General features: G+C 38.7%; 1 protein-coding gene across 1 annotated transcript in view; it reads right to left on the reverse strand.

Moving 5' to 3' along the window:
- STARD13 (StAR related lipid transfer domain containing 13) overlaps nucleotides 1-27,689 on the reverse strand; it is a 239,075-nt gene that overhangs the window by 160,680 nt on the left and 50,706 nt on the right. Inside the window, exon 4 of the mRNA XM_062514702.1 lies at nucleotides 996-1,029. Coding sequence (XP_062370686.1) covers nucleotides 996-1,029 — 34 coding nt within the window. The remainder of the gene's footprint in view (nucleotides 1-995; nucleotides 1,030-27,689) is intronic.

Below are 27,689 nucleotides of genomic sequence, written 5' to 3' on the forward strand. Positions count from 1 at the left end.
CAGTTGGCTTATGACTGAAATATTTCTGGCTGGCAAAGACTTTTGTAGGAAGGAGGATTCATCTAGACTTTGGGGACATTTTTATTGCAAAACTGTGAGGCTGTTATTAAACCCCAGTAACCCACACTCTGGGAAGCAGTTCCTTTTCTCTGTATTTTTTAATTGTGCTTCATTACAATTTAATAAGGACATTTACTCTCAATTAAGCAAATCATCCAAGCAGTTTCTTATGCCTGTTGCAATTAATTGGTTTTGTCAAATGCAGGTTTAATTGTGTGTTAAGTATTTTGCTGAACCAGGATCTGTGTGTGTACGTATCTGTCTATCCAAACCTTTCCTTAGCTCCTGGCATGAAAATGCATGTGCAGTTCAGGGTATCAGAGCCTTTAGCTCTGCTTACTGCTCTGGTCTTGGTGCCTTGCTGGCCCTAAATAATTCCTCAATAATGATAAAACTCAATAATGCTGTTACTATTGAAAAATGCTTCAATCAGATAGTGGGCTTCTGCTAAGGGAGAAATCAGGCATTGTGATTCTGCCACTTGGGACAGGTGGGTCCCAGGGGGTTGTTACAATTCTTGAAAAATACGCCTCTGTAACGAGCCTCTTCACCAGATTCAGCTGCTGAGTGACCACTGAGACAGAAAAAGCCCTGAGATGTTCCTCATCTTGACTCACCTCTCTGTCTCACACACACACACACCAGTGCCATGGCAAGACCTTGAGACCCACTCTGACACCAGTAATAAATGTTTGGGTTTATCCCCATTATTTCAGAACTTACCTTGCAAGGTGTAAATCAAAAGGTGATAAATCATTAGCTTTCCTAAGAACCACCTTAATCCTACACCAATAGGTCATGAACAGCAGCATGGAAGCAATTGTCACAAATGCACTGAACACCCATTTAATAGCAGAGACCCCCTGGGTCCTCCATAAATGCACACATGGTTACAAAAGTCACCAAGAAATTTTCAAGGAGTTATGCAGCCTTACCTGCTTTTTCCTTGCACAGCTTCTGAAACAGCATCTGTAAGAAAGTGATTTTTCTTTAATAATGGTACATTTTTTCCTTCAAGCAAGTTCCACATTTCAAGATGTCAATCTATGTAATTATTAATCATCACCACCTTACACAAGGCATAAAATCCAGAGCTTATCAATAAAAATTATGCAGATTAGCTAGTTTTGCTTGATAATGTCAACCTGGCACCCATTCTCAAATCACATTCACCTGTTTTGCAGTGAGTGCGTCTAGGAGCACACTATACAAGCAGAGCATGTGCTGCAAGGATACATGAGGTACAACACACTGGAACATGCCTGAAAGGGTCTTGCAATGCCACTGGGGCTCAGGGAGTAGACAGGCTGCTGAAAAGTTGTGTAGGCAGCTCTGATGGGCAAGAAACTGGACACTGTGACTCAGAAACGTAGATGCATGTTTCCTGTTCATCTGTGACCAAGAGAGGGTTGCTCTGCCTGAGGCTCATGGACACACTGACCTGCCATGTTGTTTTCTTCACATTTTTCACTTTGCTGCTTTGGGCTTGCCATGCTAAATGAAAGGGGTGCCATTAAGACCACACTTGGATGCACCTCTTGGTCCATTACTTTTTAATAGCTTTCAGTGCCCAAATGAGGAGGTTGTTGACAGTGATTAAATGCATTTCCTTTCATAGTCCATCAACTCTCTCAGCAATGCAGGCTGTAAATAAAACTAGCATAATGAGTGAAACTGAACCTAATTTTTTTAAAAAATTAAACAGAAGAGTGAACTGTTTCTTCCAGGTACCAGTGTGAAGTGCCCAATATGCAGGAAGCTGAAAAGACAGCCACACCAGTGCCTTGCAGTGACACACTCCCTGTTCGTGTTATCTGCTTGTCCCCACACGGACAACTGTCTGCACCTTTCCATCAGATACACCAAGTGCTCCATTATCTCTTCAGTCAGTAGTGCTTCTGCAGCCTTGACAGGAAGCTGTCTATGAAAACATACTTTTTATTTACCTTTTATTTTATGAAGAATTTTACCAAGATATTGGAAAATTCCTTCTCTGAGCATGGAACTGAATTGACTAGGCACCTCTCTTAATAATAGGGAAAGCACAGCTAGGCTGCATTTTTTTGTGTGTGTGTTCCACAAGGCAGTTTCATTTAAAAAGAGCCTCTTGCTCCACTGCTGCCTGAGCAGCAGCTGAAGCTGACCTGTCTTTAGCCAGCAGGGATCAAGTGGAGTGGTCACTTCTGATGGGAAGATAATGAGTGGCTGAGTCCAAATCAGGTTTCATTAGTGGCAAAGCATCTCATTTCCACAGAGAAGCAGGAAATTCAGGCACAGGCTGTGTCAATTGGCAAGAGACAGGCAGGTCCCACATGAGTGTGCCAGGTTTTTGGGATGCCTTTCTGAGTGAGACATATCATATTGTCTCTCCACTCTTCAGCAAGCTGCAGTGTTATCACCCTGCCTGGGGACAGGCACCTGATTTTTAGCATCACAACTCTGGCGTAAGCCCAGTGATGCCTAAAATGCTATACTGAATCTTTGGATAAGCACTTCTTGAAGAATACATAAATGGTAAGTGAATAAAAAATAAGTATGTCAGTCCTTCATGGATAGCTGGTTTGTGTGTTCTAGTGCTGCCAGAAGGACAACTATTAAAATCATACCCAGGCTATGTTAACTTCCAAGATCTTTTTAGGATGCCATACAAAAAAGGATGCAAATTATCACGGGAACAATCCCAAATGGCAACAGAAGCTGCCAACTAAAAGTGATTTATGGAAATAATAACACACTATATAACTGATTGTGTAACAAAATACAATTATTGGAGGACTAGCAACCCATCTGAACAACCTGGCATCATCTAATCAAATATATAGAAACTGTGGACTAAGAGCGTACAACTCTAGCCAAAAGACTGCCGTAGCACCTGGTGTTATGAATAATAAAGAAATCATTTGCGTACAACTCCAGCTGTAACAGTTTTGCAAGTGGAAGTGTCAAACAGAAGCCAAAGATAAACACACTCTGCTAATATACCCATGTTTTATTTGCTGAAGCATGTAAACCAGCCCAGAGAGAGAGCAGAAATGTTTAGATGCGAGGTCCATTCCCCGCCTCAGCAGTTCTGTGTTTCAGCAGGGCTATCCCACGTTCACCTCTGTGAGCAAAGGCCTCCAAAAGCTTGCCTGGGCAGTGTCACCCTGTGCTCTATGATCAGAGCATGATGAGTCAGTGACATGAAAGAGGCAATTGTACTCTCAATGTCAGTGCAGCTACCTCAAGAAAGGCTGGGGATCTATTGGTGGGAGAAAAGTGGACATGTTACATTTATGAAGAACCTGACATTGCCTCAAGTTTCACCAGGGGAAGTTTTGATTGGATTTTAATAAAAAATACTTCACAGAAATCACTGCCAAGCATTGAGACAGGCTGTTTGTTCACAGAAAGGTGGAGTCACCACCCCTGGAGGTATTTAAAATATGTGTAGATGCAGATGTGGAACTGAGGGACATGGTTAAATGGTGGACTTGACAGTGTTAGGTTAATGGCTGGACTTATCTTTGAGGTCTTATACAACCTAAATGATTCAATGATTCTATGATTTTACTCAAAGGCATTCTGTGTGGAAACAAATTACTCAAATGAACTCAGATGAAGTGGAAGTGAAGGTAGAAGCATAACACCAGAATTATAAAGTCAACAAGGAAATAAGCATATACATCAAAAAACTGTTTCTCTGATGCATATATAATCTTTCATGGTTATAAATGATCAGGGCATGGAACTCATCAAACAACTGGATTAAACGACTTAATAACATCCCAGAAAGCTTATTGTCACATAAAAGCTTTTTTTTTTGGACATAGATTATGAAATGGTTGACTTGAACAACTTCAAAATAATTTTAATTTGCAACAGCACAGTAATTTTGCAATGCCAGCCAATCCTGTAATATCATACGCTATTTCAAAGAGAAAGAAAGAAGACCATTTTGCATCCAGGCCTTTTTCTTCCCTCTTCCCCATCAACCTGTATTAGTTATTAGCTTCTTTATGCTCCCATTTAAAATATGCCCATATCTCCCACTGATATTTCTGAGTACCTGTCAAACTGTCATCATTCATTCTCAGGAAATCACACCCTCCAAAAAGCAAATAAAAAAGGTAATTAGTGTATCTGTTCAGAATGCAAATAACTCTTCTAGACATTTAATAAAAAAGCCAGAGAATTTATTCAACATAGATATGGTATCAAAAATATCACTGCTATCAAATAAACCCTGGCATTTGGACAGGACTACTTTACATGTGCTGTTAATAAAAAAGGCTTTGTATTCTGTAAGCTTATGTTCTATGGTGAGCAACTGGCAGCACCATTCTGAAACAGAACACTCCCTTGCAGAGGAAAAAGGATAAATCTGTAGGACTTCCTACTGGTTCACTGATACTGAAGGAAAGCACTCCAAACTGAAAAAGGTCCTGCAAAGTATAAAGATTGAAAATCATGCTGGTTCTTCATTCTAGCAATTTAATAACTTGATAGGCTTTAATTAGAGTGACATATAGGCAGTTTTAAAGGAGGAAAACAGCAATCCACATACAAAACTCAATCATCTGCATAGCAGGTTTATTAAAGCCTTTCAGAAAGATGTTGACAGAAGGAAAGAAAATCCTGGTTCCCACTTCAAAATAAAATTCTACAGCCCAAAAAGGGAAGTAATATTGTGACACTCAGCAATGTTAACTTGAAGTTAACTTGAAAGCCTTAATTTGAAGTTACCTAGACCCTGCAATGAGATCTTCAGTCTGGATGGCACTTGCAAGTTCCCTAGAGCATGTTAGTCAGCTGAGAATAATGGCAATACTGAAGTTATTCCACAGAAAATACTGTTGAGACTGCTGTGTCAGAAATTCAATTTCTCTCAGAGACTTGGCACCCATCTTTGGTGCAGAGTTGAAAATGCTGCTGGATTTCAATGCTTAAGATGGATCTTCAAAGGCTGACAACAGGGCTCATAATTTTCCTTTAAAATATAGCCACTGCAGAAGTGTTTATTAGAGACCATATTTAATATACAGCCTGAGTGCTATTGGAGAAGTCACTTGTGGCATGGAAGACAGACCTTGGTTGGATGGGATTCTGCCTCATACCTGTTGCATCACAACAAGTTGGCCTCCTCACCAGGTTAGAAAGTAGGGGGAAGGTGAAATTCTCAATTTCTTCCATTAAACCTGAGATACCATGCTGTAAACTATTCATGACGGGGTCAAAGACAGAAGATTAAACAGCTCCCCAGTCTACAGTCAAGCAAATCTTCTTGCCTGTTCACAAGAAGAGTGGCCAGTAGGTCAAGGGAGGTGATTCTGCCCCTCTTCTCCACTCTCATGGGACCCCACTGGGAGTGCTGCATCTAGCTCTGGAGACCCCAGCACAAAAAAAAACATGGTTCTGTTGGAATGGACTCAAAGGAAGGCCAGAAAAACGATCAGAGGGCAGAAGCAATGCTCCTAGGATGACAGGCTGAGAGCTGGAGAACAGAAGGCTCTGGGGAGACCTCACTGCAGCCTTTCAGTACTTACAGAGAAGCTTCAAGCATCTGTAAGAATTCAGAGGACACAGACATGTCTTTTGAGAACTTAATATTCTGAGCTGTATTCTAAAAAGGTAAAACTATAAATATTGTCTAGAGATATAAAAGCATATTTAATAATTGTGCACAGCTGTTAAAGAACGCTTAAGGAAAATTTGAGAATTATTTTCCCTAGTTTGGTATTTTAGTTGGCAAAATTACCCTCACTCGCAGTTTTTAAAATGTTTTTTAAAATACTTTAGTATAAATATTTATTTTACTTAATTTTGCACCAAGATCAGTGCTGCTTCCAAAAACTGTATCAATTTTGCCAGTGTACTATTGATAGAAATTTGGGAAATAATGTGACATTTCTTATGGCTGGCGTTTTTGAAAGCTTTGATCAAGTACAAAACTGCCTGGAAACTATTTTAAAGTGAAAGCTTTTGAACAGCATTTTAAAAAAAGGTTTACAATAAGTGGAGCAGGGCAATAATAAAGTATATTAAAAAATGAAAACCATTTCAACAATGTTCCAAGTGAGATTAGAAGAAAACGAGCTACAAGACTAACAGTAAAGGAACATGTATTTCAGTAAGTGTAATTTATCATACTTATCTAAAAGAATTTATTATATTAACAGACCAGTGAGAGTTTACCTCTAGCAGCTGCTAATATGATTTCCAAATGTCAAGCAATTACAGCCTGGAGGGTTATAACCAAATTTTCATTGAGCAGGATTTAGTTCCAACATGTGAGGAGCAGCCACTTGCGATGAGTGCTAGGATGTGCCTCTATGGTATTTTTTACTGTATTAAACCATTGTAATTGCTTTTTGCCATCAGATTGGATAATACCATTCATCCCTGTGGCTCAGCTGGCCATGCTTATTTGTCTTGCACCAGAACTAGCACTCATCTTGACAAATGGGAATCAAAAGCAGCAGAACATTAATTTTATCCCCAAACAATTTCTGCTGTTTAATTTGCTGCTTTCATCATTACAGCTCCATTTCCTCTGTCTCACATGTTGCTCTAATGCAAGCACTTTGTTTCATACTCTGTAATCTTGGGTTTTTTGCTGTCATTCACTCTTCGTTACCTTTGCTTCTCCTATGATTTCCCCTATGGGATAAAATGACTGTGTTTACTATTCCATGGTCTTGAAGAGTGAAATATCTGATCTTCTAAATTTGGCCCCAGTACAACTAGTGGAAGTCTGAAACATGAAAATTTTTCTATTATTTAATGGATGGCAAAAAGCCTCTGTGTTGACAAGAGCCTCTTTGTTGCTGACCATGCCATACCACATATGCAGGTATGCTCAGATACCACCATTTTCATTAGGGTAAAAAAAATTCTGCAGTAGTTTGCAGCTGATCCACAAATTCCACAGAAGGATGACAGCAATAATATGGGCATCAATAGAAGTGGTAATTTAGAGCTTGCAACTACTGAGCATTTTTTCCACACTCTTTTTCCATTCAAAAATTCAATTGCCATGACTTTTCAACAGAGAATGCAAATTATCAAATTAAAAAGCAAATTGTTAAAAGTTTTAATTTTGATAGCTTTGACAGAAAAAAATTCTTTTTGTGTTGAGGCATATAAGAAAATTTTACAAACTGGCAAAGCATTTCACAGAACACAAAGACTATTTCTATCAATATTTGTACTTGAAACCATGAATAAAGGGCACCAAGGTATCATAAGATCATAAGTTTAGATACCTTCTTCAGCTTCAAGGATTTTATTATCCCTGTGATTTTGGAGGTCACTGTAATTACTTTAAAAAATACTTCTGAACAGGTAAAATTATTATTTTTTTAATATTATTTTGGAGATGTTGATATTTAAAACTCCAGATTACTTTGCTGTAATATACCCATGGTAATTTTCTTAAATTTTCAGGGATTCTGTACTGCGCTCATGGCTGTCCACGTTCTAACCAAAGCAAGCTGTGAGAACAGCTTCTCTTTTGTCACTCTTTTGCCCTTTGTGGCCAGCTGGATACGCCTGAGAGACAGAACACAGATGTTTCACTGCAGAAACAGATGCCCCTCAGCCCTTCAAGGTGACCAGGGTGGCCAGACAGGTCTGGTTCCACCTGGTGTAAAGTGGTGATATATCCCCATTCTCTTTCACTCACACAAACTCTCAATAGCACTTCCCACTTTTGTTCTTTTAGATATGCTTTAATAGTTGCCATTATTTTAAAATCTAATTGAAATCTAACCTGACAGTCGGGGATTGTGTTCTTGCAAACCAGGTACAGGCAGCCTCAAGAATTTAGCCAAGGAAGCAGCTTGTGGAATATGTATGCACTTTTGGTTGGCATGGTGTCCTAAATGTTCAGTTCATCCTGCCCAATTCCCAACACTCACCCTTAAGGATCACTTCCTTACAGGATACAGTTCTCAGCAAATCCCATCCTGATAAAATCAAAAAATGTCCTCCTCATTATGCTTTCACCTTTAGCAAGTCCCAGAAGCACTTAGTCATTCTGAACTCTAGACTCTGCAGCAGGACTAACATCAACATTCTCAGAACTGTGCAAATAACAATTAATGCTCAGTCCTGTATTAAGATAACCAGCCATGCTTCTGTATAAACAAAGACATGAATAAAAACTGGAGATAATGTAGTTGTCACAACATATGCGTGGGGGTCAGGTGGAAATGTGATGGGGTGGAGGTGGGAGGAAGAAAGACAAAAAAGAACAGCAATGACTGCCAAATGGAGATGAACAAAAATGAGAGGTCAGAGTAGCCCCTGCTTTTTACAATCCTGGAACAATACAGTGAGTCACACATTGCTATCATTTTTACCCTGTCGAGTAGGAAGAAGTGCTATATCTATTTTAAAGATATTATTAAGTGGGAAAAGTACAAGAGGTCACACAGCAACAAAGAGAGGCATGAAAGCTGGGGCCTGCTATCCTGCTCTGGGAAATGAGTGACTGCTGAAGCAAACAGCAGTTAGCAGTAATCCATGGCAGAACATGAAAACCAAGCCCTGTGAGCTCTGGCTACAGCTGTGGTGTTATTTTAGCTTGGCCCAGAGCAGTACTTAGTACTGAATTAATTTCAGACCACCATTAGCAGCAATTTGTTTGTTTTCACTGCTGAGTGTCCACAGAAATGTTTCATGATGGCTAGGCTCTAAGTGGATATCAGGTATGGTCCCTCACAGTCATCATTGTAATTTAGTCTGAAAAAAAAATGCACTTTTGCCAGTAAACTGATGTATTAGCCATCAGTTAAAATCTTGGTCAACATTTTAGGCTTCTTGAGGGAAACCAGCACAGGTTTGTTTAGTGGTCATTTTTCAGTAAAAGGTAAAGCAGGGATAAGAGAGGAATATATGGCTTTTTTTTTTTCTTCTTTATTTTGTATTTATTTTTTACACCAACTGTGGTGGTGGGTGGCATTTGATTCAACACACCCTGGAGACACTGGATCTAGAAGTCTTCTCTACAACATACACATCATGCACCCTAACCACCCCCTCTTCCCCTCCCCAAGGAAACACATGCACACATACATAGACACACACACTTTTAGATAATATGTATGTGTGTGTCCCCCTCTGAATCACCCACCCTACCAATCCTTTCCCTGCAAAAATTGCTGAGGTTGTGAGAGAGCATAAATTTGTGTGCCCACATACTGAAGGGGCTGCTGGCTTAATCTGAGATCTTCAGCAAGTCAGCGGAGCAGTGACTAAACTAAGAAATGAATGTTCTTCAGCTAGTCATGAGCATCTCCACTGCTACAGTGACCCTTGGATTACTACTATCCAGAGCAAACCCTTAAGCAGTTTGGTCTCTAACTTCTGCAGCTATATCACTCCTAATACGCAAGTCCAACTGCAAGTCAGAGATGTTAAAGTTTCCACAGCTATAACCATATTTTATAATTTATAATTTACTGTCTTACAGACATCACACAATGTCTGTACAGAAGCATTGACCTTGACTCTTCTGTGTCATATAAATGTTTAAAATCATTGGTAAAAGTCACAATGAGGTACTTAGTCACCTGCATGCATTCTTGTCTGACAACAGGAGAGAGCAGAAATTTGTTAGGGACTAGCTCAAATTTCCCCCCACTTGCCCTCCATACTCTCCCTGCCCCCCCCTCACCCCCCCCATTCCTGCATAGCTTAAAGCAGATTCAAACTCATGTCTATATATGTAGTACTGGCTAAAGCTATTTTAAAGAAGAAGGAAAAAAAAAAAACACTTTCACTCCTTGAAATGGAGTAAAATAACTGCACTCCTCCAGAGGGGTTATAAAATTGGCATGTATTACTCCTCAGCTGTCATGGACAGCCAAAACAAATATATTCACAAAACTATCTCCATAACTTGTGCTCCTATATGAAGAACTTGTTTTATGCTTCTCTGCAATGCAGACAAACAATTAACTTCTGTTCCCTTTTTTTATTTTTTTGGTAGCTAAGCACCATGACCTTCCCAGAAATATTCAAGGATCCCTTAGTGGAAAATTCCACAATCTCTTCACAGTATTACTGTGATCCATAGCTCAGTATGATTTCTAAATGGAATAAACTGAACTTAGAATAATAGAATTATAAAATGTGTTGTTAGGGAAGTTTCAGACCATTGAAATAAAAAGAAATTTTTCATAGCATTGCTTAGCATTAATGGCATATTTGTTGAACAATTTTTACACCACTCACAACAATATCATGGACTACAACGAAAATGCTGATGGAAAGAATGGAGATTTTTCTATCACCTTGCATGCCTTTATCTTTTTGTCCTTAATCACTGTGAGACAAACATAATTTTTCTCTGTTTTCTGTTGTATAATTCAAGTTAATGGCCACTGCTTAAAATTTGTTTTTACAGTTAGATTTAAGGCACTATTAATCTTTTGAAAAGCACCGATTTTACAAAAAAACATCATTCCTTCAGCTGATCTTAAATCAAGGTAGGTCTGATTTATATGAACTACAGGTCAGGCCCAAAAAGAATAAACTTTTTAAGTGCAAATTATTGTGTCAACACAGAAAATTGAAAAACCTCACAGTAAAGGGTGTACCTACTGATCCACATCTATCTTCTGTCCACTTTTACTCATTCAGTCACGGCAACTAAAAATAATGCCAACTTGGGACGCAACAGCTGAAATCAGAAAGCAGTTATTGCTATTCAGTTTCAAAAAGTTACGTCCTAACTGGTATATTCTAATGTTCCAAGAAAAGACAAAATAGAATGGAAATATTTGCAAAGGGCTTCTAAGGAGGCAAAACCTACTAATTAATGCAAGAAAGGAATTTCAGCTTCCTATGCTCTCTGGCTGGGCTTCTGGACTATTGTCAGAATGCATATCTGCAACAACCTTAGTGATACCAGCTGCTGGAAAACTGGATGCTGAAATGTCTCTCTACCATTACAGCTTGAATTCTGTTTCAGCATGGAAATGTACATTTGACTGGTAATTGTTTTATTAATTACTGAGGGAAATGAAGGTGGCTTTCCCAGAGTCTCATGGCTGTAAAAGGAACCAATTCCCCATTCCTTGGGACCTCCAGGCTGTCTGTAAAAAGAACAATAGCTCTTGGACTCAGTTTGCTCTGTTATGGGAAAGATTTCCTACACAAATACTTCCTCCAGAAGCTGAAGCAATCATTTTGCACTTCATGGGGTAATGACATGAGAATAAAGGCGAGATGCCACATTACAGTCATTCTGCTGTCTGTGCTACAATTCAGTGACATGTATCTGAGAACTTGTCCCTACTGCACTAGGAGTAAGACAGGACCTTTACAGAACTATAAGTAGCTCTTTAGCCAGAGAAGCATGCAAATTCATGCATGTAAATTAATGCAAATGAGTTTTCAAGATTTGCTGACCTCTTGACAGCTGATGGAAAAAACTTTGAGGGCTTTCTCCTAGGATTAGGAGAGTCCTCAGAACTGGAGCCTAGGTCTCGATCTAATCTAGGACCTACAACACTCACAAGAGCTTGAAGGAGACCATCAAATACATAGAACCTTACTATGAGTCGCTAGAGTTAATTATAGAATATATGGAATTTTGATCTGCTTATTATGTGACTTCAAATATTTCATCCCTTGCAGCAATAGCTGGGGCGACATGGCCACCTGCACCTTCACGTTCAGAGCCCTCCAGTATCTTAGGCTGTCTTTAAAACCCATTTATCACTAGAAACACCTACTAATATTTTACAGCTGATGAAAAGGAAAAAATCAATTAAAACATTAATGTTTACACCAAGCCAAATAGGACAAGTATCAAAACAGACTCAGTGATGCACTTTATGATGGAATATTTTAGCTCACCAAGTATAACAGCTGTGCAGACTGTCAAGCCTCCTTATCATCCATATGATTAAAGAATGAGAATATGTAACTCTAGGCAGATGGTTTAAGAAAGGAGAAGAAGCTTTACATATTAATTGACTGTGAGATTAAGGAACTGTCATTATTTCACTGTCTTTTTTATATTTCAGAATCTTAGTACCCCTTTAGTCTGAATTCACAGCTATGCAAGCCCAAACAGGCAGCAAATGCTGGGTGTATGGAGCACCATGATGCACTGCCTGGAAGTCCTCCAGTCCTCATGCTAAACATTCTTAAGGCTCTTTATAGATAACAGCTAATTTCTTGCTGTGTTTTTTCTACAATATATTGCAATATTCACCTTCATTCTATGTCAAATCTAATATAATTCATATCTAATCTTGGGCAAGCCTAAGCTCTCTCTTGACTAAAATGCATTCTAGCATGAACCTTTTTATATTAGTAAATAAGCAGACAATGACATTTCTATTTTTATTTTGTAGAGTTCTTAAGGAAAGAAAGAAACACTCAAATTACCTTCTGCACAAGGGCTTTTCCACATTTGGTACCACAATGTACCCACCTCTCTTATCTCCAGAAGTTTTAAAGTTTTTGATCCTGTGTTGTAAATTTTCTGTGCACTACCTGTCAGCTTTTTGATAGTCACAGTGCTTTGGACCACATATTGAGAGCTTTATCCATATAAGATTACAGCACAAATTCAAGACAGCAACATAGAGAATGCAGCAATTTACCATTTATGTAGTGTTATGTTATTATATTGCTTACATTACAAAGCACCCGACACTCAGGATTCAACCAGAAATAAGGCCACTTTTTTAATGGGAACACACAATATATGAAAAACTACGTCAAACCCCATGCATATGTATAGGATGAAAGGATCATCCTTGGATTGAAGACCTCATAGCCTAGCTTAGGCTTTCATTCTATATGCTGTACCAAATGTGACATTTTGCAAATGGAACACTCATTGCTCAGTTGTGTGCTTATTCTCCAAAGTGCAATCCAATCTTGGATCTTGAGAGGATGGAGAATAAAATGTCTAGTCAGCCATTTGAGCTCCAGAGAGGACAAGGAATTCAAGTAGCTCAGCATTTCACAACAGCCAGCTGTTGATTTCTATGCCAAGATTGGGGCTGTACTTAAGCCTCCCAAGAACTGTGGTTTTCACCACTATAGGATCTCAAGTCCCTGAATGTCTCTCAATTCCCTGAACCTCCAGGTGGGAGCGGGGGGAGTGAAGTCTCTCCCACTATAAGAGAAAAGGAGGTTCAGGACTACTTGATGAAGCTGAACAGCTAGAAGTTCATGGGACCTGATGACATGTGTTCCAGGATACTGAAGAAGCTGGCTGATGTTGTTGCAAAGCCATTCTCCATCAAATTTGAAAAGGCATGCCAGTCAGGCAAACTCCATGGGCACTGGAAAAAGAGAATCATCAGTATTATTTTTAAAAATATAAGAAAGGAAGACATGTGGAACTAGAGAGGCTCATCTCTGAACTTGGGAAGGACATGGAGAACATCTCCATGAAACCAATGTTAAGGCACATGCAAGACAAGGAGGTGATCCAAGATGGCCAGCATGGCTTCAGAAGGGCAAATCCTGCCTGATCAATCTGTTGGCTTTCTATGATGGAGTGACTGCAACTGTTAAAAAAGGGCAGACTGACAGATGTCATCTGCCTAGACTCCTGTACAGCCTTTGATATTGTCCCATATGATACCATCATCTCTGGAGAGATGTAGATTTGAAGGGTGGACTACTTGGTCCATAAGGAATTGGCTGGATGGACACAGCACAGAGAATGGCTCTGTGTCCAGGTGGAGGCCACAGACAAGTGGTGTCCCTCAGGGCCCTGTCTTGGGACCTGTGCTCTTCAATATCTTCATCACTGGCATTGACAGTGGGATCGAGTGCACCCTCAGAGAGTTTTCAGATGACACAAAGCTGAGCGGTGCAGTTGACACAACAGAGGAGTGGGATGCCATCCAGGGGGACATGGACGAACCTGAGAAGTGGGCCCACAAAAACCTCATGAGGTCTAACAAGTCCAAGTGCAAGGAGCTGCACCTGCATCAGGCCAATCCCAGACATGAGCACAGACTGGGAAGGGAGCCCAGTCCCTTCCTCATTGAGAGCAGCCCTGTGGAGAAGGACTCGGGGGTTTGTTTGGATGAAAAGCAGGACATGAGCCAGCAGTGTGTGCTCACACCAGAAGGCAAACCTCATCCTGGGCTTCCTCCAAAGCAATGTGACAGCAGGGTGGGGAGGTGATTCTGCCCCTCTCCTCTGCCCTCGTGAGACCCCACTTGGAGTGCTGTGTCTTGCTCTGGGGTCCGCAGCACAGGAAAGACACAGATGGACCTGTCAGAGCATGTCCATAGGAGGGCCATGAAGATAATCTGAGGGGTGGTGCACCTCTCCTATAAAGACAGGTTGAGAGGGGTTGTTCAGCCTGGAAGAGAGAAGGCTCCAGGAAGACCTCATGGTGGCCTTGCAGAACTCAAAGTGGCCTATAAAAAAGAAAGAGAGAACCACTCTTCGTACTGATGGGAGCAAGCAGTGGGTTTAAACTAAGAGAGGAACTATTTAGATTAGGTGTTAGGAGGAAATTCTTGACTCAGAGGGTAATGAGGGACTGGAACAGGTTGACCAGAGAAGTTGTGGATGCCTCATTCCTTGAAGAGCTCAAGGCCAAGTTGGATGGGGCTCTGAGCAACCTGATCTAGTGGGTGGCATCTCTGCCCATGGCAGAGGGATTGGAACTACATGACCTTTAAGGTCCCTTCCAATATAAATCATTCTATGATCAGGATGCTCAGGTGCCAGCTAGAGATGTTTACAATTTCTGAACTGATGCCAGTGGGTAATGGATACAAAAATAGACATGGCCATCTTTCTACCACTAGTTCTGCCCCAGCAATGTAATTAAAAACTGAAACATGCCATTTTGCATACACAAGAAAATATGTATTTACAGGTGAATTCAATGCTGCTCTGATTTTTCAATATACTCAGCAGCTACTCTAGATTATGAAGCTCAAGATTACAAAAAAAATTTAAGAAAAAAAATTAAGGAATTCCTGGCAAGTTTTACATTCCCCTTTAAAAAAAAAAATACATACGCCCTCCCTTCCTCCCTTCCCTCCAGCAAATACCTCTCATGTTTAAGATTAGATTATTTTTCTCCCGATTCCTCTTTAGCTGCCAGAGAGTGACTCATTGTCAGATTGATCTAATTACAATTACAGACCTTGTTCTTCTGCTGCTACAAGGGAAAACTAGGAAACATAGAGGAAAAGGTCAATACGGAAAGACTCTACAAGCCAGGATATGTGAAACAGTGCCACTAGTGATTTCTGTTGATTTTTCTACAGAATTTTTTTTTTAAATAATGCAACAGAAATCAGTTACACTTCTCAGACACCTATCTGAAAGGTTTGTTTTGTTTCTGTGCAACACAGATTTTAGTTCTTTGGCATAAGAGTTAAACAAGAGTATAATAGTTTAATAATATAGTTTAATAACAGCATCATATAGTAACTGTTAGTAGAATAATAAATATGAGCTATTTATGTAATATGCATTTGATATTTGGTAGCAGGTATAATTGCTAGCAGGGGTAATTTAACACCAACTGTTCTCCTAGGACATAAGCAAATTAGGATTTTTAAAAGATATTTGAAATGTTTAGCTTTTTTTTAAATATTATTATTCTGAAGATACTATAATGCAAGTTCTATGCTAACTTATGGAACAAGGCATATTGAGCATATCACATAGTGTCTAAGCAGTGCAGATAGTTTATTACTAATTTACATACTTTGAAGGCAAAAGTATACCGAGAAAGAGTAAAATTCTTTTCCTGAGAAGACCGATTTGTTGCTTGCCTTCGAGATTTTCTAGGAGCCAAAGAGAAAGGTCTAGTCTACGGATCTTGCTTTGTCAGAAAGTTTATTTAATATTAGCAACCAAGAGCATAAAATCTGTACATTACTGTAATAACTTTTTTGTGTTTTCATATACTTCTAATTTTCCCAGAGAATGTAATTAGAGAGTAGGTATTTAAATGCACTATCCTTGTCACTGCCTTTATCTAACAGCTGACATTATGCAGCTAAATATGTCACCCTTGAGAGTCTTCTTAATTTGTTTTGAGGTTCTTACATAGTTGTAAAAAAAGCACGGCTATCTTAACAGTTTTGCAGGGAAAACAATTACTGGATTGGTATTTCAGAATAAATTAGGTTTGCTGGAGAAATTCAAAATACTAAACAAACACAATACTTACTCAGTAATACTTTGGAAGAGATTATTAATTGTATTTTGCAGAGCAGGTTGTTAAAGCTATTTACTGCCTTAATTTTATTAATGATGCTTCATTTTGGCTAAAAAACCAAAACCATAAACCTCATAATTGCAAATATTAAGATTTTGCCTTTTTTGTTTTGGAGAAGAGATATGAAGCATAGCAAGTAATATTTTTTTATAGTGGCTAATTAAACAAAGATAAAGGAGGCTAGGAACATTAAGTGCAGTCCACCTGAAAATCTTTACTGCAAAGGGACATCTCCTTGTAACCCAAACTCTTTTGTTCTCAGGAAGATGCCTGTTACAGAACATGACTGTCCACAGCAGTGGCTAAAGAAGTTGCATAGAAGAGACTCATTTCAAGAACAGAATAGAATAACTGAAAATGAGGACTCAAGAGAAAATCAGAATTTCCCTTGCAACATTTTTGTCATAAATAATGAAGAAACAAATTAATGGAATGTATGAAAATACCCCAAACCTATATTGAAAATATGTGATTCATTTGTACATTTAACTGAAAATAAGTGCTTTTATATTCCAAGTCATCAAGATGTTGTGGTACTTGTAACAAAACATTGAGCAAATCTAACAGTACATAGCACATGTGGGATTGACTTCATCTAGTAACAGGTGTCTAATAAAAACATTTACAGCTGAGCCACTTATTCTGTATGGTGTATTGGCCATTTCACAGAATAATCTCCTGAATAAAGCACTCTCTAAATGTGCCTGGTTTTTCCTTTAAAGAGGATGACCACCTCTCCTTACATGTAAAAAGTTAAAAAAATCACATGCATTTTGTGGAAACAGCATTTTCCACAGAACTGCAGTTCTGTGCAGCATTTGTCTTGCTGCACTGAATAGTCCCAGGAAGGTTTGCAGTGGTACTTCCTGACCTCTCTGAGTCAGTACTAAGGTTTAGAGAAGGTACCTAATAAACGTGGAAAATTTGAACCAGACAAAAAAATGTAGCAGCCATCACAAGAGGTGTGAAAGTACTGTGAAAGTAGATGCTAATAGTCAAAGTAGCTTATGCCAAGTTGCTTTCTTCAGTGTAAATACATTTCAGTGAAAAACTTAAAGTTGGTATCAAAGCTGCCTCCAAGGAGACAGTAGACATTTGTGTAAGTTTTTCAAAACACTTAAATTTCCAACAATCTGAAACTTAGGATTGGATTCATGTAGCAGAGCTAGTCTTTACAAACATATTTATTGAATGCTCAGCAAGTGAATTACAGAAGAACTGACAGAAAATATGTTGATAAATAAGAGGTGATGCCTTGCAATGCAAAGTAATGTGATAGAGGCTGGTAAATGGTCTTGACATGCTGACACAAATTCTCTGCTCTTGTGGCATTCCTCCTGCAGGTCCTGGTCCATGCTACTCAGATACTATCCTCAAGGCCCTGCCTTCCTTATATGTATCCCTACTTCCCCTCTTCATCTCCCCAGGATTTGCTATTGGAACAGCTCTTGCAGGCACCTCCATCACCTCTTCCACTGGAAAGACAAGAGGTTTCCTAAGATCTACCATTAAAACCACCGTAGCCGTAACAGGTTACAGAATCTGAAATGAGCAGCTTAAAATGAGACCTGGGGGTGTAGTAACTGGCCAGGTGGTGAAGTGTAGGACAATATGGAAACATTTGCAGCTGGGACAGCTACAGCAAGAAGAGAGTCTGTTTATTTCCTAACTAAATGGAGCAGTCTGTCACCATCACATCTCAGTGACACTCCACTCTCTGGCTTGCTCAAACCAAAAATGCTCATGAGATGTTAGGATACACACAGAGAAGAAAGGAGAATGACATTGATAACAAGGCAATGTCTTTCGATAGATTAGTGTGCAGTGTCACGAAGGACATCACAGAAGAAACGTTGATCATCTCTTAAAAGAATCACAGACTTTCAGAGGATTGACAAAGGAACCACTCAGAGTTCTTAAAAACTACGGAGAGAGCTTCAAAAGAAAGGAGTGGTTGCTCATAGGAGAAAATTATAGCATGGAAGATGTTCAGAAGTGCATACTATAAAAGGTATATCAAGACCTCTATCTTAATTTGTATCCCCAGAACACTAACATCTTAAGCAATGAATTTTAAAAATGGGAAGAGGACACAGATTTTTCATGAAACAGGAAATTATACTGTGACATACATTTCTACAGGAGGTTTTGAGTGGTAGTGTTTAGCAAACAGACAAAAGAACTCAGATTTTTGGATGTCAGAAATACCATATTCATTATTTTTCAAGCCACTGTATTTTTGAAATGAAATTGCTTGAATAAACCCTTTTCTACACAGGAGCCAAGTTTTCTGGGTGGAGGTTAAGTCCCATATTCTTAGCAGAATATTCCATGTAAGTCTACTCACCAGGCTATAGTGATGGCCTTTGAAATTTGTGTTTCTGGCCACCCTGAAAAAAGACACTGTGGATCTCATCCAAATAACAAGCCTCCCAAACTGCCTAGCAAACATTCAAAGAAGAGTTAAACAGAACACTACAAGGTGCTTAAAAAGTTAACATTAATTACAATTATGTTTTAAAATAATCAGTAACAGCTGCAAGTGAAGTACCTAATTTTCTTCAGCTTAATTTTTCATGTTCTTAGTAGAAAACTCCATATATTATGGTCTGTGCAGCACAATCCACTCATCAAACTAATTACAGTATAAATTTCTACTCATTCTGTTTAACTAAGCATTGGTTGGAAAGTTCTTGGGAAACCCTTACCAACATAGTGAAAACCTTCCTTTATATAACTTATTTGAAAGAATATAAGAAAGGGAAGAAATCCATTGAAATTTAGCTCTTAGAAAGCTGATGAATAAGCTAATCTGTTACTAAGTGACTCAACATTCAACTGTTTAAAAATGGCATATGAACAAAACCCCATGAGAATGCCATTGTTCTGAGCTATTTTCTTTTCTTAATTAGTCCTAATGCTATTTTGTAAAACTATTATTCTCTTTTTAGGTATCTTCGATCTGAACATATAAATATGCAAAATATAAAACAATCAAATTACAATAACAAACAATTTCCAAAGTTGAAACTTGCACCTTAAATTGGAACTGCAGTACTGAGAAAATTACTGAATTTAGGCTTCTTTTAGGATATAAATTGAATATGTTAATTTTATTCATCAGAAACAACGGCACAGTGCACATACATACAAAATCCAGTAGAAATAAGGAAAGGTCACCAGGCTAATCATTTTGGCTTATTTCCCTTTTCTGTACTCCCATCTGTCTATTTTCTCTGCTCTTCATATTTAAAAGGAACAACCTGAACAAAGTTAGGCCAAAATTGACCTACTTTGGTTTTTTTTAGTTTTAATTAATTTCTTTTTTCTTTACAGCATCTCTGTAATTCCTATACCTTTTCCTTCACACATGGTTTCTCTTTAAAGCCATCTAAATAATGTCATGGTTTTTTGCCACTGATGAGAAAAACTGTAACAGTACAGTACTGGATCATCATCACCAGGGATGGATCTTTGCATTTAAATGGTGTTGTATGCAGGACAGGTATCTCTACATTGAGAAACAGCTCACCTTAAGCCTATGTGAAATTAGAATTAGCAAGTCTGCAGATCAAACTAATAGAAACAGAAGAGCATGTTTCAATAACATGGTTTCTTGGAAGTGTATTCTTTCCATGTAATTTTGTGCAAATAGATTAATTTAACTTCATATTAAAATGCAGCACTTTGCTTTGAATGCTCTCTTCCCGAGCCAGCACAGTCCATGTTACTTATTAATCAAAGATTGTGGAAAAGGAATTTTATCAGTAGGTAAGTACAGTCATTTTAGAGGAAAGAAAACAACCTAAAGTACAGAAATCAAATCAAGTGCTACAAAAAGTACTCTGTTCTGGTATCAGCGATGCCAGCTTTTGAAAAAGAACATGAAAAATTTCTTCGAGATGGAAATGGAGCCAAAACTCACTGGGGAAACAGACAAACCTGGCAACTGCTTATAACACAGCTCAAGACCTAATAACAGGCCAATCTGCCAGTCAGTTCCTGCAATGGCAGGAATCTTCAGATCAGTTCAAGAGTGACTGGGATGCACAGACCACAAGAGCTGCCAGCTCATGAGGGCTCAGCATGCTGGGATGAGCAATGAGGAAGGCAAGCTAGAGACTGAAATTGGAAGAGATCCTAAATTACAGCTTTCTTCCTCAAACCTACTTCTCCAAACTTTGTTTTTTATTTTGCTATGAGAAAAGTATAAACAAAAAAATCTAACAGAGCTTTAATGAGGATTGAATACAGGACAAAGAAGAGATTATGGAAGCAGACCTAACTGGAAAGGGAAAATATAAAACTATATATATATATATATATATATATATATATATATATATATATATATATAGCAAAGACTCTTTAAAAGAACTGCTTTTAGGTTTATTGGTCCCACTCAGAAGTCAAATCCCAGCCCTGACTGAACTGTCTTTCCAGCCACTTTTTGTGCTTGGCAGGTAAGATGAATAAGGAAAGAGTCTGAGTGCAGTTGCCAACCTGAATTTTATGGGACCATGCCAGACTATCCTAATCACATTCATACCATTTTGCTTTGGTTTTCTCAGGTCTCTGAGAAGAAGCAGATTTGCAATGCAAGGTGGCTCAATGAAAATAAAAGGAATAGAGAGCCTGCAAACAGACTCTGGCACTGAAGCAGAAGAGTTGGTATTACCTGTTATTTCACATGGATCCAAAACAAAATCAAGTGTGAGACAGTTTAGTTCAACTCAGAGCTCACATGAGATAATCTGATGGCGGCAAACCAAGAAGCTGGGGCTGGACTCAACTTTCAGCCACATGCAGGAGTGTCCTTTCTACCACTGTTTGGTAAAGCAGAGTGCAGGAGGTACTTTGAAGTGCATTTTACTGCACAGCTACCTTCACATATCCACCAAGCAGACAACAATGTGCTCTCCTGAAGGCTGTTGTGGTGGGTTCTGAAACCCTCCAGAGAAGAACTGCATGAGGGCTCTGGATGAGAAGGAAAGACTTAACAGAACCTCCATCCCTCTTCCCTGCTGGTGGCTGGAACAAACTTCTGCACCATGAATTTCTGAAATTACAGGAGTTCTATCCCATTTGGGGAGTACTATACAGGTGAGCAGAAGAGAACAGCCTGGTTTCTCCAGAAGAAGGGGAGAGGGAAGAAAGATTGCAAAGAAAGGAATTCTTCATCCTTCCAGCACATCTGCAAAGAGGCTAAGCTGGGAACCGTAAATATGGTAAATAGATGTGGGCAGAGCTTCTGGCAGTGGCAGCTCTACTAGCTACTCAGACAATCTTGTCCAGAAGAAAAGAATGGACATTCTATAAAACAGAAAATTCATAGGATAAACTAAATCCCATAGAGCAGTTCCATCACTGCAGTCTTTCTTTCTAAAATTGGAAACCATTAGACTACCGTGTGTTATGCATCCATGACAGCTGGCAAGGAAAATGTGATAAAAAAGCTGTTTATTCTTGGAGAGCTAGTATCTTCCATCCTCTTCAGAGCCATATAGTTTCATAGGGTTAGGATCCTGTCCCAGACAGCATGATTTGGAAATTTGCTATTCTCAACTGGAGAAATGCTAATGAGCACAGCCTTTTACCCGAAATATCTTGATGACTGAGGCTCTTGCCAATTTGTTTGTTTGTTTTTCTAATTAAGAAATAAGTTTGCTCCTCATGCTGAGAAGCAACTGGAGAGCCTGCTATACCAGGGAACGAAGAGAAAATGTGAGTCAAGTTTGGCAGCATCTGCCATTACACGCAGCAGAAGCTGCACTTAAGCCAGTGCTTACTAAAGCAAGTGAACTAACAGAAATAGAGTCTTATCCATCAGCATCACTGCATAGGTCAGAGGAGGCAAATGCAGCATATCAATTTGATCTGGGATGCTGTATCAAAAGACCTCAGGAGGGCTTTCACGTAATGATTTGTAACTCTAGAAAGCCCCCAGGCTGTTTGAACTGAATAGCAGATGTAGGGATAAATGATACTCCTCTCAGGTACAGAATGGATTTGCTTTGTTGGAAATGCCACTAGATATTCAAAGGAAGGAAAAGTACAGTTATGCTGTCCTTTTTTCTGAGACTATAGGATGGAAACTGGGATGCAGGCCTGCAATCAGAAGCATTTTTGCCTTTGACCACAAAGGAAACAGTCACAATCTGGATCACAATTCAGACTGTGTCTAGAGTCATAGCCTAGAATCTGGAATAGGAAAAAAACAAATACTCAGAAGAAAATGGTAGTGTTCCCTTTGGTGCTCCTTTTCTTTCCCAGGTACAAACCCTGAACATTAGGAGGTGTATTTGTGCACCTTACTCAATAAAAAGGTGCTTTCACATTAAAAAGCATCAAACACTTAAAAAACCTCTTAAATGTATAAAATTCGGATTAAAAAAACCAGATGCAAGTTTTTCTCATAATGAAAATAAGACAAAATAAATCTAAAATCAGCTAATCATCATTAACAGAAACAAGATAACACATATCAAAGAATCACTAAGATTGAAAAATATCTTTCAGATCATCAAGTCCAATGTCAACCCTGTACCACCACCATGTTCACCATCAAACCATGTCCTCAAGTGCCATATCCACATGTTTTTGGGAATACTTCCAGGAACAGTAACTCCATCACTTCCCTCGGCAGTCTGTTACAATGCTTTATAACCCCTTCTGAGTAAATATTTTTCCTAATACCTAATCTAAGCCTCCCCTTTCTTCTCATCCTGTCACTTGTTACCTGGGAGAAGAGGTAATGAAGAAGACCAGACCTGAAGACCGGTGAGATACAAAACACAGAGATGAAAACTCTTTGATTTTCGTAGTGCTGTATAAAAGCAAGAGTGAACTCTTATGCTGGTGATGAAAGTAGGTTTCCTAAACTGAAAAGATGGGATCTGCATCAAACAGGTGGAGAGGACTTCTCTGTGGAAGAATACATAGCTAATAAGAAGCGAGGCAGGGAATACAGAGATGGGTATTAATTTGAAGGAATTCACTAGTACGTACATAAAACTATCTTGTTTCTGTTTGGGAGTCCCTGGATAGAAGGATGCACAGAGGTGTTGTGTACCATATTACAATAAAACATGTAGTGTCAATCCTTCTGTATGCACATAGCAAAGTTGACAGTCTACTTACAACAAGTCTATATTAAATTTAGCTACATAAATCAAATTTAGTTTTCTGGATGTCTGATTATCTTACCTATTTATCCACACACATATTTATGCCACCAGTGCATATTTAGCAACAATTGTTTCTTTATGTCTATGTGCATATTTACATATGCATGGATAAATGAGAAACATTTATATCTTCTGGCCTTCTTCCAGTTAAGCAAAGTCCTCAGCTGTTACCTCTCTAAAACTGTTCTTCTAATCCTACCCCACTTACAGTTTGCTGCATCTTGCTTTCATTATGCTGTAAAACTGAAGCAGTGGAGGAGGAGGACTGTAAGAAAACCGTTTGTTCAATGAAGAGCCCATCAAAATAGCAAATATGTTTTATTGAGCTCTTTTGGTAGAAGCCATGCTCTTCTGAAAAGTTAACAGAGGAAGTTTTGTCTCTCGCCCAATGGAATGAAATTTCATTTTTACATACACAGATAGGTATCAGAAATAGATGCTTGATTTCTTATAAATATAAATATATCCAAAACAAATTAACTGTTGGACTGTGTCATAAATATAGTTCTGTTTTTTATGAGTGTCATATCTTTCGCTGATTGAGTGCCAAAATCTCTTTTCAGCCATTTCACTTCCAAGACAAATTGTCAGTATCCCCAGTGGCATGTATTAATTTATAGATGAGCAGGATCTCCATGGGATTACCAGCTGTTCTTCACATTTACATCCTTTGCCAAGAAAATATTTCATAATGTTTTCTTGAACCACTTGATTACATGGAAAAGCCTCTGTAATGACCAGTCTTTGGCTCACCTTGCTCTCCTGTGGAAATACCAGTAAAGCATAATTCTATAGGTTGGAAAAACATATGTGAAGATATGAGTTGTCATGGAAATACTTGGCTCCTTGTGCAAGGAACAGTAGGATCTGCATAGGGCCATATCTCTCTAGAATATTTACCAGCATTGTTGTCAGGATTATCATGCTAACTCTAAACCTATCTATTGTGTGAAGTGCTTCTCATTTAACACATAAATCATGGTCTATATTCCAAAAAGCTTTCCTTGTAAGTGTAAAGGAGAGCTGAGGCAACATGCATGCAGACCAGAGAGAAAAAAGAAGCACCACAGGTGTGCTGGGTTGGTGCACTGTCTTGTGTGGTGCACAAGTGGCCCAGTTCCCAACTAGGTTTGCAGAGTTTTAAGAAGGCTTTAAAAGAAAGGTTGATGCTATGCCCTGGCTGTTTACAAAGAATTTTCCTAAAGCATGAGGCCCCAACTAAGAGAGATCACAAAGGAACTATTAAATCTAGGAATCTGGGATTGGGGAATGGAGAGATGGAAGGTGAGCGAGTATGCCAAGAAGTATTCATGATAAGAAAGGAACAGGCTATTACAGAAGTTGCAAATGAAAATAAAGACCTTACATTTAATACAGCAAAAGACAGAGGCATGGCTTGGGAAATGAAAAAAGAATATGACTGAAGCGATGGATGAGGAAAATTATCCCTGCAGTAAAGTTTGGTAGATCTGAGTGACAGGACTGCACTCCTTTCTCACAAAGAAGCACTTAGTTCAGTGCCTCTGCTGAATCCAGGGGGATTACTTTTGTGAATTAAGAGTCTCCTGTGTCAGATAGACCTCCATGAACTTTAGTGTGCTTCCTGTTGAACTGCGTTTATCTGAAGAATTCAGTTTCAGGCAATGCATGTCAAAAAGAGCATAGACCAGAGATCAGAAACAAAAAAATTATCATGGACATAGAAAATGTTAATTGCAAAGGAAAACTGGATGAAGTAAGACTGTTAATGTAGCAAAGAGTGGGCTGAAACCTGAGAGTAGTTTCCAAATGTATGTTATAATGAGAAAGGAAAAATCTCTTTTTCTACAGCTGAGGAGAACAAGAGGAAATTAATTTAATGTGCAAGAAACTTCAGGCTACTCTTTAAATAATGAAATTTCTAATGTTAAAACATAGCAAAACAATGGTTGCACGGTGAGATTGGGGGGGTGGTCTCTGTCATCAGAGGTCTTCAAGAAGAGAGCATACAGACATCTCTCTGAAGTGACATAGTTCTACTTGATCCTACACTGTGGCCATGGAAATGAAATATAGTGGACAGGAGTTCTTAAAGCCTTTTTTTCCTATCTCTTGCTCTATTAACCTTCAAATAACCAGTTTATAACTCCAAATAAAAGGTATTCTTCATGACTTGATCAGTACAATGGTATTTATTTTCATCAAATTTTACTTCTGTAACCTCACTTAAAATACTGTTTCATGAGTCCCAATACTGTGCTGTGCTTTTTCAAGTGTCTTCTACTGATGAAAATAAGAGTCAGTTAGAAAGCTGAGTCCTGAAGTAGATCATTATTCTTCAGGTCTTGTTTTATAACTACTTCTCACTCTGACAATGGCAGATGCGGTACAGAAGTTTTTCTTTCAAAAAGGTAAACAGTAAATATATAGTCCTTGGAGCTGTGACAAGGTAGGATAAGTAAGGAAAAGACAGTTGCCTGGGTTTAGTTTTGTCCCAAAGGGTAAAATGAAAAAGCTCTCTAGCAAAATGAACCACTATCATAGTAACTGTTGCTGATTCAGAACTATCATCTTTCCTATAAATTAAGCTAAAAACATAAACAATCATATTTTAATTTTAAAATAAATTTTAAAAAGCCCAAAGACTACCTGATTCCCCATATGTCATGTTCTTAAATAACTATGGCTACACTTAAAACAGAAATTTGATATTTCTTATTTCTTCAAATGCGCTTTACATTCAAGTTCTGTGGGCACTGTAATATTTTCAAGAAATGAAGTTTCCTGGACAGTTGGAAGTGATTAACCTTTAAAATACTTTGAGATTGTAGTGGGGTTGAGGAGCTACAAAAAGAAATACCAAAGGACTCAAATTTGGAAAACACTATTCCCATTCATGTCACCAAACTCACTACTTGAAAAGCAGCGATTAAAAATAGCTAGACTAGATGCATGTGTGTCAAGCTGCAAGTGTTCCCAGAGGGTAATCACACAGATGTCCAAGCTCACACAACGGAAATTACAAGGCAGGGTGCCTGCCACTAAAGAGACATTTTTTCTTCACACAGAAAATGGCACAGTCTTCAGAGAAATGCTGAGGCCTTGTTCACACAGATTAAATGTTCCAGTCCCTGAGGGTCCTTATTCTAGCAAGAACTGTGAGATAAATAAAGACAGAGAATCTGCAAAGAAACAATTCTTCCAAATAAGCCAAAACAGCATTATTGGAAATCTAAATACAAACAAATCGCAGCTGAGGTCAGGATGCTGCTTTTAGTTCCCATGCCAAATCTTCCAAAATCAACATTGTGGTTTGGCTGTATGTTATCAATAACTGCTCGCCATGCATTCATCTGCCATGACTCACTGACACTCAGCTTCCTTCCTGCACTTCCTTTGGCTCTCAAACATAGCTCTGTATTCAAACTTAATTAGTACTGATGTCACACACTGGCCTCTTGCAGCAGCACCAAGTTCAGCCCGGCAGTCACACAGGCAGAAGCTGACAAGCAGGTATGGCCATACACACTGGTAATGTGACTGGCTTTAAGAACCTGCCAGGGATACAGAAAGTGCATGAAATTATTGAAATCTGAATTTTGAAATCAATATTAATGCTGAGTACACGTAAGTGTCTGAATGAATCTCTCTGCCTTGTGTGCAAACACACGAATGCAGCTGAGGAGCCAGATGGCTCAGGCAGCTCAACATTTAAACTGCTAATATGCACAGTAATAGTCTTTAGCTCTTAAAATTTCTCACTTTAATCATGAGCACATGACACACTTTTTGTGGTTTTAAGAACTTCAGATCATGCCCCAAATAGAAGTATCATATAATTTACTTGAGAAACCAGTAGATATCAGGAAATTTTGTTGGGACACCAGACAATACAGGATACACTGTCTCTGCCAGTCTATGAGTTTTATTATTTTGGCAGACAGGCAATACTAGGCTGCAGCTGGAAAAAAAAAAAAAAAGAGCACAGATACTGAGTTACTGATGAATATGTCAATGCAAAGATGCAAAGCAGTTGCTTACAGGGAAGAGGAAGGCTACACTTTCTGAATACTGACTTCCAAGCTACTTTGTTGAATGTATGTTGTTGTTTGGAACAACTCTTTATTACAGACATGTTTGCCAGAGAAGTATGGCAACATTAAGTATAACATAAAAACAAACAAAAAGGTGCTCTGCAATTTCTGTTTCTGGAGACAGCTTTGAACTGGCTTTGCTACTGCTAAATGCTT

This window comes from Cinclus cinclus, chromosome 2 (genome assembly GCF_963662255.1).
Source record: "Cinclus cinclus chromosome 2, bCinCin1.1, whole genome shotgun sequence".
NCBI lineage: Eukaryota > Metazoa > Chordata > Aves > Passeriformes > Cinclidae > Cinclus > Cinclus cinclus.